This window comes from Geotrypetes seraphini, chromosome 2 (genome assembly GCF_902459505.1).
Source record: "Geotrypetes seraphini chromosome 2, aGeoSer1.1, whole genome shotgun sequence".
NCBI classification, from domain to species: domain Eukaryota; kingdom Metazoa; phylum Chordata; class Amphibia; order Gymnophiona; family Dermophiidae; genus Geotrypetes; species Geotrypetes seraphini.
Genome location: NC_047085.1, coordinates 330,502,954 through 330,517,306, shown reverse-complemented (window position 1 = coordinate 330,517,306; position 14,353 = coordinate 330,502,954). Strand labels below are relative to the sequence as shown.

Here is a 14,353-nt window from a genome sequence, read left to right as displayed (position 1 = left end):
GGTTGGTGCTGCGTTACGGTGCCAGATTGGGGGTAAGCCTTCAGTTTGGGCAGGCGGGGGATGCCAGTTCGCAAGGGGAGGGAGGGAGGGTGAAAGTGCACCAGTGGCCTCGGAGGTGAGCGGATCTTTTGGGGATGTGGTGGGGGCAGCGCCGGTGGAACCAATCAAGCGAGTTTCCCTTACTTCCTATGGAGACACTTGCTTTGATATACGAGTAATTTGGTTTACGAGCATGCTTCTGGAACAAATTTCTTAATATGTTATCAGCTCTAATGAAACCAATAAGGTCGGATACAAGTGTAAAGCTAGCATCTATAAAGCTCCTAAGAGTAAGGATGTGACTTCATATCTACTTCTGCACCTTCTATTTTAACTCTTTACCTTGTACTTCATTGACAAGTTAGCTTAGCAGGATTTAAAAAAAGTTTTGGATAATTTCTTAAAAGAAAAGTCCATAAGTCATTATTAAGATGGACTTGAAGAAACCCACTGCTTATTTCTAGGACAAGCAACATAAAATCTGTTTTACTCTTTGGGATCCAGTCAGGTACTTGTGACTTGGGTTGGAAACAGGATACTGGGGGGTTGACAGACTTTTGGTCTGTCCTAGTATGACAACTAATGTTATCATCATATCCATTAATTCCGCATTATAACACTATTTATTCTGATAACACTGGCTAAAAACTTGAAATGTACACTGTGTATATAATTACTAGGGACTTGGAAAAAAACATAATAGAAACATACATAATATAATGGAAGAGAAAGGTCATGAAGACCATCTAGTCTTCCCAGTGCCTCTCTATTGTATTCCCCATTTAATCTCCAGCTTTAGCTTTCTTGTCTCATAGCTAGAGATCCTCTGTGCTTATGTCTGCCACCTTGAATTCAGGCCACTTCAACTATGGCACTATTTCAAGCATCTATCACCACTTCTGTGAAGAATTATCCTTGTACTGTAAAACCGTTAACTATTTTTCAGAAAGAAACAGATTGGTGCTTTGCTCTTGTTGTACTTTGTTATGCCTCTATAATCTAAATAATGAGCACTCAGAGATAAATAAATTGACCTCCATATTCTCTCTCTCAAAAGTGAAATATTACTCAAACCGTTGCAAAATTTAGAGCCCCTTTTAATGAAGTACAGCATTAAGTTTTGTGCGGCAAGCCCAAAAAACAAATGTTGCATCAAGAAGGCATGTTCCCAGTACTTTATGTTGCAGGCTGTGTTAACATTCAGATTATTGCGCAGTGCCTGCTTTTGGTTAACGCAGAAGCACTAAGGGCCTGATTCTATAAACGGCACCTAAATTCTAGGCATCAGTTGGTTAGGGGTACCTAGGTGTGGCTATGTGCAGGAATATTAGGTCAAATTTTACCTGGCCTAATTTACAGGCACCTAATTATGACACCTAGCAAAGCTAAGTCAACCACATCTGTTCTCCACTCCTAACCATGTTTACTTTTCAGGTAGGTCTTGCAGGGCACCTCAACTTAAGCATCACTAGGTATTCCACATAAAATCTAAATTGATCATACCATTTAAACTGATTAAAAACAACTCAGTTCTGCAAGGAACTAAGGCATTGCTAGATATCTGTGATTAGGGGGCCACTTATAGAATCAGGCCCTTGGGGAAATTCTATATAGGATATCGGTCTCTATAGCAGCCTAAGCAGCTGCTGAGAATGGCACACTGGTGTCCTATACAGAATCGCGTCTGCCCTAATGGACAGATGCCCAACTGGCGCCCATGTCACAGGCCTGATCCTTTGCTATCAGCTGATCATGGCAAGGGAATCCCCATGCTGCGATCTGATGAGCGGCCACAGCAGGGAACCTCTGAACCTACCCGCCAAGTCAGCCGGTAGGAGGTTTGCCCCACTCTCTCCTGTCCCAAATCCCCCGCCCCCAACAACCAGGTGGCATCCCCTTGCAGAGCCCTCCTCCCCACCTGTAGACCACCCAGCTTCCTCTGGCTAGCAAGCCCGCTACTGCAAAATGTCAGGCCTTCCCCTTCCCAGTCTATTCTGGGATGCACAAGGGAGGGGGGTCTAAGACTCCGATTGGCCCAGATGCCTAAGGCCCCTCTCCGCCCGGACTTTCATTCCTTCAGCTGGACTTTCATTTTAAAAGGGAAGGGGCTAGGGGGTGTCTACTGGTTAGGGGTGGTACCTGGGGGTCTACAGGTGTGTGTAGGGGGCTCTGGAGGGGTGTCATGGGTGGGGGGAGTGGGCATTCCTCATACTGGGGGATTTCTCAGAGGGAGGGGGCTTTGGTGGTTCAGGCAGGAGGGAATGGGCATCCCTCCTGCTGGGAGATTTGTCGGGGGGTTCTGGTGGGAACCTTTCCTGCCAGCCGACTTCATGGTGGGGCTGCGGCTGCTCAGCTGATCAAAGCAGGGAGATTTCCTTGTCACGATCAGCTCAGTGGCTGCATCAGTTTTAAATGTAGGTCAGCATTTTGATAGCCTACATTTCAGACATCTATCGCGGCCCTAGAGAGACACCTAGGGCTGCTTAAGCTCACCCAAGGCCACTTCTGGACGAAACCACTCCCAGCCTTAGGCGAACTTAAGTATCCCAATGCATCCCCCTGCACTCATGAAAGACACCTACAGTGTAGGCAGCCTGATTCGGGGTTTTTGTTTGAAAACGTGCGTCTCGATTGGCTAGTTAGACAATGGTAGGACACCTACTGCTGTCTACAATTGGGACGCCGTTTATAGAATTTTCCCCTTACTGCCTCCTATTTGGGAGGTGGAAAATGGTCCCACATTAACTCTGTGTTAACCAGTTAGTATGCCGTAAGTCTAACAAACTAGCTGGCTAATGCTTTATCATCCACTCTGTCCATACTACACCCTTGAAAACAAAATTCAGAAATATTCAGTAAAGCACAGAAACAGGTAAATTACTGGAGAACTCCTTAATGCAGTCACGCAGTAGCCTATTTCTCTACATTAACCATGCATTAAGTAGTTAATGCCCTTTAGTAAAAGGGTCCCATACTCTGTAGGGCCATTCCTTTAACTAGCTATTTCTACAACTGTTAATCTATAAACTATTTAAAAGATGGACATTCCTACAACCACTCACCGATGTAAAGTTCTTTAAAAGTTCAGTTCTTGTCATTATATTACATCATATTGTTTATTTTATGATTTCATATAATACAAATAAAAATACAGAAATGCAATATATGAAGACAGCTACATGTAAAATATTTTTCTGAAAGGCCATGATTTTCATTTCTAGCTAAACAGAAATGATACACATGGACATAGGCAGACTGGCTATCATCGCAGTTAGAACAAAAGTGGCTGTGGAAGGTAAATCAGCAGGACAAACATAAAAAATACAAGTACATTTTTGTCACAATTAAATATATTGACAGCATCGCCTCATGTCAGTAAACTTTCTTTGCTTTTCATACATATTTATGGTAGTCTTTACTTGGTTAAATATATAACACTGCATGGTTTTATTTTAAACATTTTATTACCCTTAAGATATTCTTGCAAAACTTTTTTTTTCAAACTCTTAGTACAGTCTGTATTGAAAGAAATAGTTGTAATTAATGTAGCCCAAGAAGCATTTTTTACGCAAACAGAAATTCTTATAAAGTAAATGTAAACACTCATCATTTTAATTTTATTAATATAATTGACCTTTAGAAGCTACTTCTGCTGTTTGATTTTTAAATCCTGTGACTATTTTTTTTTTTTAATTTGCCATTTACCACTATTTTTGTCATTGGGCATGTGTGAATACTGCAAAGATTTACCTATCCGCATTTACAGTACAACATAGCACCAGTACCCTTATACATCATGTAAGAGAAAGGATAAAAGGAATGGGACTTGTATACCGCTTTTTTGTGGTTATACATTCAAAGTGGTTTATATATATACAGGTACTTATTTTGTATCTGGGGCAATGAAGGTGACTTGCCCAGGGTGACAACCTCAGGTGTTGAGGCAACAGCTCTACCACTAGGCCACTCCTCATAAGGCCTTTTACAATGACTGTCACTTTCACAGGTATATAATATTAAGCTGCATATTTGCAATTTCACTGTTCCACCACATATTAGACACATCCATTCTTGCCAGCAAGAACTGGTTCATTTCATACTCATAATTATGAATGGTTTCTAGTATTTTCTCAATTTTGCCCTAATGAGGAATTTGGTCATATCAACCATTCTTTAATTTTACATATTTGACATCTTTACTATACCAGTCTGTGCTTTCAGTAAGTGGATCAAAACACTGTTCTTCACTACAGTACTCCTCCCCATCACATTTGCTCTGATCTCCTTGGATTTATACACTAAAAGAAAACAGCCTTACTAATGCCTGATAGATAGGCAATTTACATTAAACAGATTTAATCAGTTAATCATTTTCACCCTCTTCATAAAAATAAAACAGTTTTAATGCTATTTGCTTTCTTGAACTACTGCTCAGATGCCTTTTTTTTTCTACACAGAGTGATTCTTAAGTCATATGTTTATCCTCTGCTACTCCTTCAAGTCTATACATTCTACACATATGCATCTTTGAACTTTGCATCTTTGATGCTCCTACCCATTTGCCTTTTTTCCTTCTCACAAATTAGTACTTGCACATTATCAGGAAATTGAGGATGGTTCAGAATATGGCCGTCCGTCTTATTTTCAGCCTGAAGAAATGGGAACATGTTACCCCCTTCTATCAAAAGCTACACTGGCTGCCATTGGAATCCAGAGATTTTTTTTAAGTACTCATGCATCTGCTACAAAACAGTATTTGGTATGTTATCTCAACCCTCACTTTACTTTGAGTTATAATAATAAGAGCTCTTGAAGAATACACTTATATTCTTTTCCCTCATTAAAACTATGTCATTATAAAAGGTTCTTTGAAAGAACCTTTTCTTTTCAGGCGGCCAAACTGAATTCATGGCTTGCCAAAATTGTACTAGATGCCTCTTCTTATCTTGATTTTAGAAAGCAGAATAAAAACTCAATTATTTAACAGGCTGGGTTCTTAACATATTTTATCATTATAACTTTTTATTATTTTAAGATCGTTTGTACCCTTTTTATATGGCATGTATGTACTTTTCCTATATTGTATGCATATAACTTGTTGAATTTCAACAATTTGCATTGTTTGTACTATGATTAATGGTTGTGAACCACCTAGAACTTTTTGGGTATGGCGGTATATAAAATAAAATTATTATTATTTATTTTTAAAGTATTTAATTTCTCTTTGATAAAGGCATTTCTGTTGGAACACCACAATTCTGAAGTTATACTATTAACCTATATCTCCTTATTTGGATTCAAACTCACACCTTTTTCAGTAGTAGCTCAAGGTGAGTTACATTCAGTAACACTAGGTATTTCCCTGTTCCCGGAGAGCTCATAATTTGAGATTGTACCTGAGATAAGAGGATAAAGTGACTTGTTCAATGTCATAAAGAGCTGCAATGGGATTTTTGAACTGGATTTATTTATATACATTTTTGTATCCCTTGCCCCTTTATTTCTCCTCATTAGCATGCCTATTATGGCACAAATTCATATACTTGGAAATAATGATCTTTGACTAACTTGGCTGTAATTTTTAAAACACTTTTTGTTGCTATTACCATGTAAATATTTTCTAGTAACTCTGAACCCTGTCTCCTGTTGATACACCTTGTGCAACCACTCTTTGTTTTCAGCGTGGCTGTGATACATATACTTTTGCAATTAAGATGGATGTTAAGATAAGGTTAACTAGAAATGACCAATTGGCACTTTTTAAAAAAATTTACCATAACACACAAATAGAAAGTTAAAGGGGAGAAAAAAATATGCAAAAACAGCTTTATTTACTGATTTCTACTGCATAAAAAGAGAAACTACATTTTATTTTAGAAGGGTCAATATATGGAAAATACCTAATTTAAATGTAACAAAATGAAGCAATAATGATATTAAAGCTAAGGAAATCACTAAATGAAAACACATATTCAAAGAAAATTCCCGAACACAAAATAGTTATAAAAGCCTGAGGTGCTTTGTAAGCCTATAGGTTTCTTTTTCCATACGTATTTTCAAACAATGGAAGTGTCAAAAAATAGGTTCAATGTTTTTAGACTAAATTAAACTAAATGCTGCACTGTATGGAAATCTTGTGTTATATTTGGAAAGCATAGGTTGTAACATTATGACAGTTTTTCTCTTCACTGAAAACCATTCAGAGTCCTTTTACTTGGGAATATCCTGTAGACCACTGACCACCAGAACATGATTGTACAAATTATAATTTGCATTAAGATGAAGACTTAAAAAAATTTAAAAAAGGAAAGTAAGTACTCAGTGCTGATGGTCTAAGTATACAAACCCTCAACAATCCAAAGTATCTTAATCTCCATCAAGAATAAAAAATATCAAGCTGTCAAATCCACCATTCTGGGAAAAACTGGCACAGGATTGGTCATATGAATCCAACACACACTGATGTACAGGTTGGTATGCTAACAACGGAGTAGCTAGTTGGTGATCAGTACAAGCTTTTAAAATATTTTCCCCTTCTTCTTGTTCTTCTCCAAAGTTCTACAAATAAACAAAAAACAAAGTAACTATTTTAAACTTATCTGGGTCAAAGACTATATCAAGATCCAATGTGCAACCCACCAGATACCTTTGTTAAAACTGTTAGTACAAGTTATGTTCGATGTTTTGATTTAAGAAAGAGAAAAGGCTAGTCTACCACTGTATTAACTCACTTTATGCTCCGGTTTAGATATCATGCTGAAGGAACCAACTGAGTTATCAAGCCTAGATACAACAGATGTTTATAATCATCACAAGTGGAGTGTATCAGGTAATTAGAAAATGGTTATTTACTCTTTCAAATTTAAGCTAGAACTAGAGGACGCTTCAGATATAGTTTTTGATAGAAGTTAATAAAAACTTGCTGAATCTGGCCTACGGTAGTACAATCTCCAGTTGGGCCTTGTACACAAGTAATATTATTATGACGTTGTCTTTATTTCAGCTTGTGGGCCAAGATTCTACCCGCTCTATTATTTGTTTCAAAGTATTCCTGGCGTAGCCATTGGAGCCTAACACTTATCTCCAAAACTAACGCCTGAAGATCTAGTTTAAGTTGTTGCAATTTTGCTTCTTTATCAGGTGATAGAGTCCCACCCTTACGATTCCATTCTAGTGTATAAATCTGATCACGCAATTCTCTAATCTTAAGCATACGTTCCCTCCGAACATATGCCCCAGTGCAATAATTTTACCCCGCATTACGACTTTTAGGCATTCCCAAAGGGTCTCTGGTTTAGATATCACGCTGAGGGAACCAACTGAGTTATCAAGCCTAGATACAACAGAAGTTTATAATCATCACAAATGGAGTGTATCAGGTAATTAGAAAATGGTTATTTACTCTTTCAAGTTTAAGCTAGAACTAAGGACATTTCAGAAACTGAATAGTAAATTTGAAACAATATAAAATAAAATTGCTAAGGATGTGATAAAAGCATAGCTGGGTTTATAAGGCATTTGGACAAATTACCTGGAAGTTTATAAATGATCATTAGGAAGACTTGGGGGGAAGTCCATAAATAACATTTATAAAGGAAGACTATGAGGCTGAGTCTTTTCAAAGAAAATCAGAGAATGTCTACAGTTTAGTGTGTTTAATCACTGTCCTCCATTGGCTTGTGATTTTGGAAAAAAATGCCAAAGGTGTGAAAGATAAAATACCGAAAAATCAGAGGACCAGAACCCCAAAAGATTTGGGGTCTATCAGGCATGGACATAGGGTGATGGTCCACCATAGAATTCATGAAGTCGTCCAGTCCCTTGCCAAACCAAACCCACTCCTTAAAGTAAAGTTTAACCAAAGGAACCTTGTAAGTGGAATGAGCCACTCATTGTCAGATCCAGAGCATCTTGCAAGCAAAAATGGAGTACGCCAGCACCTTAGCCAGTACTCGCATAAGAAGCCAAAAAGTTGAAGAGGAAGCTCCACAGCCTCAGTCTCCAGAGCGGCTCAGCTGAGACAAACAGGCATGAGTGACAAAGGATGCTGCCGAAGCAGTCTTAATGCCTAAAGCAGCTGCAGTAATAGCCTCTGGAGGACAACATCCACAGGGCAGTCCTGCATACCTGCAAGCACCACACCACCTGACCTGGAAAAGGTGCTGCAAGCCATCTGCGCAACTCAAAAATCCACCCCACGCTGACCCAGAAGCTCCTGTGCTAGCAGATGAAAGCAAACATTGTCCACATTATCTTAAGAACTCCTTTCAGAAAGACATACTGCTTTGAGATTAAAAAGGTCATACATAGCAGGGTGCCAGGGAAAGGCGGAAGAATGGGAGCACACTCCACAAAGCCAGGAGGAAAAAGTGGACAGAGCCTGCTAAGAGACCAAATTCAACTAATGTAGAGACTCAGATATAAGATCTGGCAAAGCTGCTCTCAAGGACTCTGAGGAGCCAGAACACAGTCCCTGAACTCCTGTGCCTGGAAGATCTGTGCTGGAGCAGAAAGGGCCAGAAAACTATCGCCATTCTAAGGATCACCCAGAACAGGATCAGGCAACACTGAAACAGCTGCGGATTGAGAGGAAGACATGCCTATAGCAGCAATGCCACTTAAGAGACAAAGCAGAGGAAGAGTGGGACTGTGAGATGCATTCCACAAATATGCCATAAAGTCTGCGAAGGTTTCCGGCTCCTAGGATGCAGTCACCTTGAGATGACAGAAGAATGCATTTCTGAGGCTGCGGAGGGTCTGCAGCCTTACACACAGAACCATCAGCCATGCCAAGCCCTGAAAACAAAATAAGCCACCTCGTTGGGCTAGCTGAGCATTTAATCACCTGCTGAATCAGGGAGACAGCATAGTTACTTACCATAACAGGTGTTATCCAGGGACAGCAGGCAGATATTCTCACATGTGGGTGACATCATCCACAGAGCCCCGGTATGGGAAGGTCCCAAGTTCATTGCCACTTTAAGAACTAAAGCTCGTGACCGACCGCACCGCGCATGTGGGTGGGTTGTGAGAATAACTGCCTACTGTCCCTGGATAACACCTGTTATGGTAAGTAACTGTGCTTTATCCCAGGACAAGCAGGCAGCATGCGGGTGACCTCCAAGCTAACCAGAATAGGATGGTGGGAGTGTTGGCCTTTTAGGAAAATAAATTTTGTAATACAGTTTTGCCGAAGCTCCCATCCCATCCGGAAAAAAATTCCAGACAGTAATTTGAGGTGAAAGTATGAACCGAGGACCAGGTTTGCAGATTTCATCAATAGGAGTAGAACGAAGAAAAGCTAACATTTATATTCACTATACAGCCCAGTACTGTTGATTTTTCTTGCAGATAACGAGAGTAGATGTAGTACTAATGGTAGTAGAAAACGTAGCAGTAGTAGATCTGTTTTAATTTTCACAAGAGGATTGTATTTCATAATTATGAGTATCCATTACTTTTAGCATAAAAAAAAGGAGTGGAGGTTTTTTTTGATTGTTTACTTTAAAGTTTAATAATACTTTGTGTATGCCATGTGTATGAGACAATCAAATCTCAATAAATAAAGTACATTATATTCATTGCATGCAAAGTTGTGTTTATGTGATTATTTCTGGGGAAGGGGGGGTCCATGACTCAAAAAAGGTTAATAATCACTGCTCTAGAGGTTCTGAGTCTGCTATTAGGCAAAGATTTTGGACGACGATCAACCACTCTGGTCCAGACTCTTCCTGAATAACAACTGACTGAATAACAACTGCCCTTTGAAAGGGAGTCTGCTGAGGGTAGCTTTGGAGGTAGAATCTCCAGCCCACTGCAATATCCAGAGCATTTTGTGGGCAGAGATTGAGCAAGATGAAGCCTTGCTCAATATCATAATGTTGTCTTATAGAGTATCAGCCACATAATCCACTCCTGTCAGAAGGAGCTGGGCCATCTGGTCGTCATCGACTTCACGCTAGAGTCTGTAACCTGGTATGGCAGGCATGGATTACAAAGGATGCCGTAGAGGCAGCCTTGATACCCGAAGTTAAAGCCTTTAAAAGCCTGAGAGCCACATCCACTCGGCGATCCTGGATATCCCTTAACACCATTCCACCTTCGCTTGGAAGGGCGGTGCATTTAGTAACCTGTTTCACTAAGGAATCCACCTTAGGTTGGGCAAATAACTGGCGACACTCCTGTGCCAGAAGATACAGCTAAGCCATAGTTCTTGCAACCTTAAGGGGCCCCTTTGGAGCATCCTTATGCTCCATGACCAAAAGATTAATGTCTGGATTCCAGGGAAAGGCAGAAGACTGAGCTCTCACACTACTCATAATAGAGGAGGAAGTAGAAGGGACCTGCTGGAAGTCCAAGTTTAACTCCCGAAGTGAATCGGTGATCAGGTCCAAGAGAGCAGAGGGTTTAAATAATCACAGAACTGCAGGATCATCTATGGTACCAAGAGCCATAAAAGGCTCTAAAGCGACAGACTGTGCTCCTGTATCCCCTGACAGGGAGGGCTGGTCCTCAGACATCAGTGGCATAGTAGGAGAATCATCATTGTCTGTATCAACCTCAGAAAGGTCTTCCAGACCCTGGTTAGAGGCAGCTGGCAAAGTAAATGCACACTGGGAGCCACTTGGCCCTCGTGTGGTGTCTGAAGCACTGCCAGACTTCTCCTTAGAAGGATGGCTCTCCTGAAAGGTTTTCCCACATCAAATTAACAAATTCTGGAGAAAAGCTGTACTAGGCAGTGCTGAGTCTCCAGAGGAGGAATACAGCTTGTGTCTCTTGGGCTCTGCTGCCGCCACGCAGGACAACCACTGTTCCAAAGGCCAGCAATAAAAATGGCCTGAACCAAGGGGCTTACCGCCCTTTCTACAGCCCTAGAGCGCAAAGGAGAGGCTAAGCCAGATGTTCCTGCCTCCCCTTCACATGCTGTGCAGCACATGGCGCATGGACGCTCTTTGAGCATGCAACTCTGGCATTAAATAGGGACAAAAGAGTCTGAGGATTCTATCCCAGCCAGCTTTGAGGCAAAATGAGGTGATTTGTAGCTTTTGGAGAACTTTGAAAAAAAATTGGCAAAAAAAATCCAAGATAGCTGCCGCAAGCATTTTGGTGCTAAAAAAAACAACCAAGCTTTAAAAAAACCTGCTAAAACTAAAACACAGTGATTTAAAGATTTTAGAGGTAGAAGAACACACAGGAAAATACACATTTGCAGCCCCCCCCCTATCTTACTCAGTGTGATCTGTGCTGGCAAGGTGCTGCAGCCTGCCTCAACATCAAAGATAGCTGGATCAGGGAGAAGAGATCATTGCCTCAGAGAAAACATCCTTCTAGCACTTTATTTTTGGGCTGCCAGTCTGACCGGCATCTGACTAAGCCTCCTCCCCTGCAAACTGCGACAGACAAAATGAAAGGGGAAAGGCAAAACGTAGCCGGTACCCTGCAAGACACCACTGAGCCTCCGATGGAAGCCTAAATGTCTGTGCTTGAACTCTTGCAAACAGGTGAACAAGCTACACAAAGATGACTCCAAGCTCCAAAAATGCTTGTGCAGGCTGGTTAACAGGTACCACAAGGGATTTGCCTGTCATCTGCAGACTGCAGTCTGCTTCTTCTCCATGCAGGCAGAGCTGCACCCTTGAACAGGGAAACTCTTTGACCAAAAACTGAAGAAACAGCCAAAAATACCCCGACTAAAATAAAGAAAAAGACAGAGCAGAACAGAAACACACCTTCAGGCTCATGTGCAAAAAGGGGAAAAAAATGTAGGAGACAATAGAGCCCTCTGTGAAGTTGGAGGGACACACAAACAAACAAACAAAAAAAATACAGAATGGATTCCTTCTGCAAGGCTTGCGGCTATTGGAAAATTACCTGTTTGTCCAGAATGACACACCTATTCCACTAGAAAATAGGTTAATAGTTTGTTATCCCAACTAATCTGTTAATTTCCTCTTAGCTCACATTCAGTGAGCATCGCAGGACCAGACAGGTGGTGAAAAGCTCGCGCCTACGTTGTGCTTCACTCAACTGCAAGGCATGGAGGCATCCGTCCAGCGAGGGAAGGGCAGGAGATACAGCGCTGTGCAGAACTTAGAAAAAAAAGGTACCCGTTTGGGGGAGGTGTCTGTCTGCCTGCCTGGACCGCTGTAATTTTTTAAAAAAAGTACTGGGGGTGGTATACTCGCTCCATAAGATGCACCCACTTTACCATCCCCTTTTTGGGGGTGGAAAAAGTGCATTTTATGGAGCGAGAAATATGAAACTTAATTACCTGGAAGAATTTTGCTGCTCCAAAATACGTTGTTGAGCCTCCCAGTTTGATTTTTCATCTTCAAATTGGCGACGTTTTTCTTCTAATTCCTTATGCTGTGCTTCTAAATTCTTTTTCATTTGCTCATGACGTCGCTGAAGCTGTAACAAAATATATTACAGTATAACACTATGTTTAATGCATTTCATATACAGATATAACTGTGGTTAAAAGTCTAGGAGACATTTTACCCCCCTTTTACTAAACTGTAATAGCGGTTATTAGCGCAGGGAGCCGCGCTGAATGCTCCTTGCTGCTCCCTACACTCATAGGAACTCTGAGCTTCAGGAGCAGCACAGATCATTCAGCGCGGCTCCCTTCGCTAATAACCGCTATCATGGTTTAGTAAAAGGGGGGAGAGGGAGGGGGGACTATTAGGGCAATAACTGCTAATAATTGTTGAGGAATTTTCCAGTAAAGGTTGCCTGTCAAGGCTGGAGCTTAGCTTTTTTATTAAATGGCCCTCATATTTTTTTGTAACTGTTGAAGGCAGGAGATAGATGAGAGGTGTTTCCTAAAATGTACTGTATTCGTCTAGATCTCTTTCCAATATGGTTATGAAATTATTTGTTCTTTTGGTTCAAGAGTTTTTCTGCTCCTTTGGGATTCCTGTAAATAGGAACTAACTGCCACTGGGCTGCTGCAATGTAAGCTTTCATGCACAATTTGCTGAGGTTCCAACTATTCTTCATTTTTATATCCCTCTGCTAATTTCAGCTCACTCACTGCAGCGAATCCTCTGGTTGTTAGATGTCATCCAGGAGCAATGGCCAAAACTCCTCTCCATGGGCTAAATCCTGCCTCTACAGCATGCCCAGCTATCCTGGCAAGAAGACGACTTATCTGGGAACACCTCACTAAATATAGGGCTGACCTTGAAATGTATTTTTTGTAAATATTAAAACAGCACACTTCAAGTCCAATCACAACACTTTTTCTGTGTTGAAAGGATAGAGAAACAACAACAGGTGGAAGTCAACATACCTATTTTTAAAATATGTACAAGTACAGTAGTTTATGTTTATTAAGAAATTTATATACTGCATAATAGCCTAAAAGAATCAAAGTGGGCTACAATACACAATTCATATTCAACAAGAAAAGAACTCCATTAAAAATAGAAAAGGAAAGATTAAGAACAAAAAATAAAAAGTTGTTAGTTTGTTTTTTTTTCCATAAAATATCATAGCAAATATCTCAACAGTAACAATTCTAATAGTAAAACAATAAAACACAAATCACAGTCCCAAACTCTGTTCTAAGTTGAGAAAGCCAGTTGGAAAAAATGTGCTTTTAAATGTCTTTTTAAATTTATATACGATTCGTCTTTTCTTAAGTCTATGGGCAGACTATTCCATAACTGTGGAACCAAATAAAAAAATGCACAATCTCTAGTCGATGCAAGATGTGCCCTCGAAATATGAGGAACAACTACCCTATTGTCATTAAGAGATCGTAATAAACACTTTGGGGTGTAGAATAGCACCAAATTAGAAAGATATGAAGGCTCTATGTGCTAACATTAAGATTGACCGACAAATTCATACACCCTTTTCCCTGTAATATCAACCATAACCCCCCCAAACTCGTTCACATTCTTCTTTTTGAAAATCCCTGAGCACAGAAATATAACCAATCGTACCACAAAATCACCCTATACTGAGCAACAGACGCTCCTCTGAGCTCTTAACTCCTGTGCTGTAGTGTCCAACTTCTTTTCGATTTGAGTCAGCTAGGGCACAATGGACCAATCACAAACAACCTCAGAGTTCTAAGGTCGTTTGTAATTGGCCTGTTGTGCTGCAGCTGAACCAATGAAAAAACCCCTCAGCAATAGGCGGTCCAGAATCGGCCAAAAAAGTAGCCCAAAAAAGCAGAGAGATTTGTGAGCTCCTGTAATGAGAACCACTGTAGCCAGTACTGTCCCGTCAACTAGATTTTGAAGGGTAGTTGCAGTTTCACTATTTAACAAGTACTGTTCCTCAAATTCACAGCCGGGCACTC

At 40.6% G+C, this 14,353-nt stretch overlaps 1 protein-coding gene across 5 annotated transcripts in view; it reads right to left on the bottom strand.

Moving 5' to 3' along the window:
* Positions 1–3,671: 3,671 nt before the first annotated feature.
* The window catches only part of SEPTIN7 (septin 7), a 266,147-nt gene continuing 255,465 nt past the window's right edge, over positions 3,672–14,353 (bottom strand). For all 5 annotated transcript variants that reach the window (XM_033930201.1, XM_033930198.1, XM_033930199.1 and 2 more), the window contains 2 exons: positions 12,311–12,450; positions 3,672–6,597 (listed from right to left, as the gene is read on the bottom strand). In XM_033930201.1, the coding sequence (XP_033786092.1) occupies positions 6,558–6,597; positions 12,311–12,450 (180 nt within the window). In that variant the 3' untranslated portion in view covers positions 3,672–6,557. The remainder of the gene's footprint in view (positions 6,598–12,310; positions 12,451–14,353) is intronic.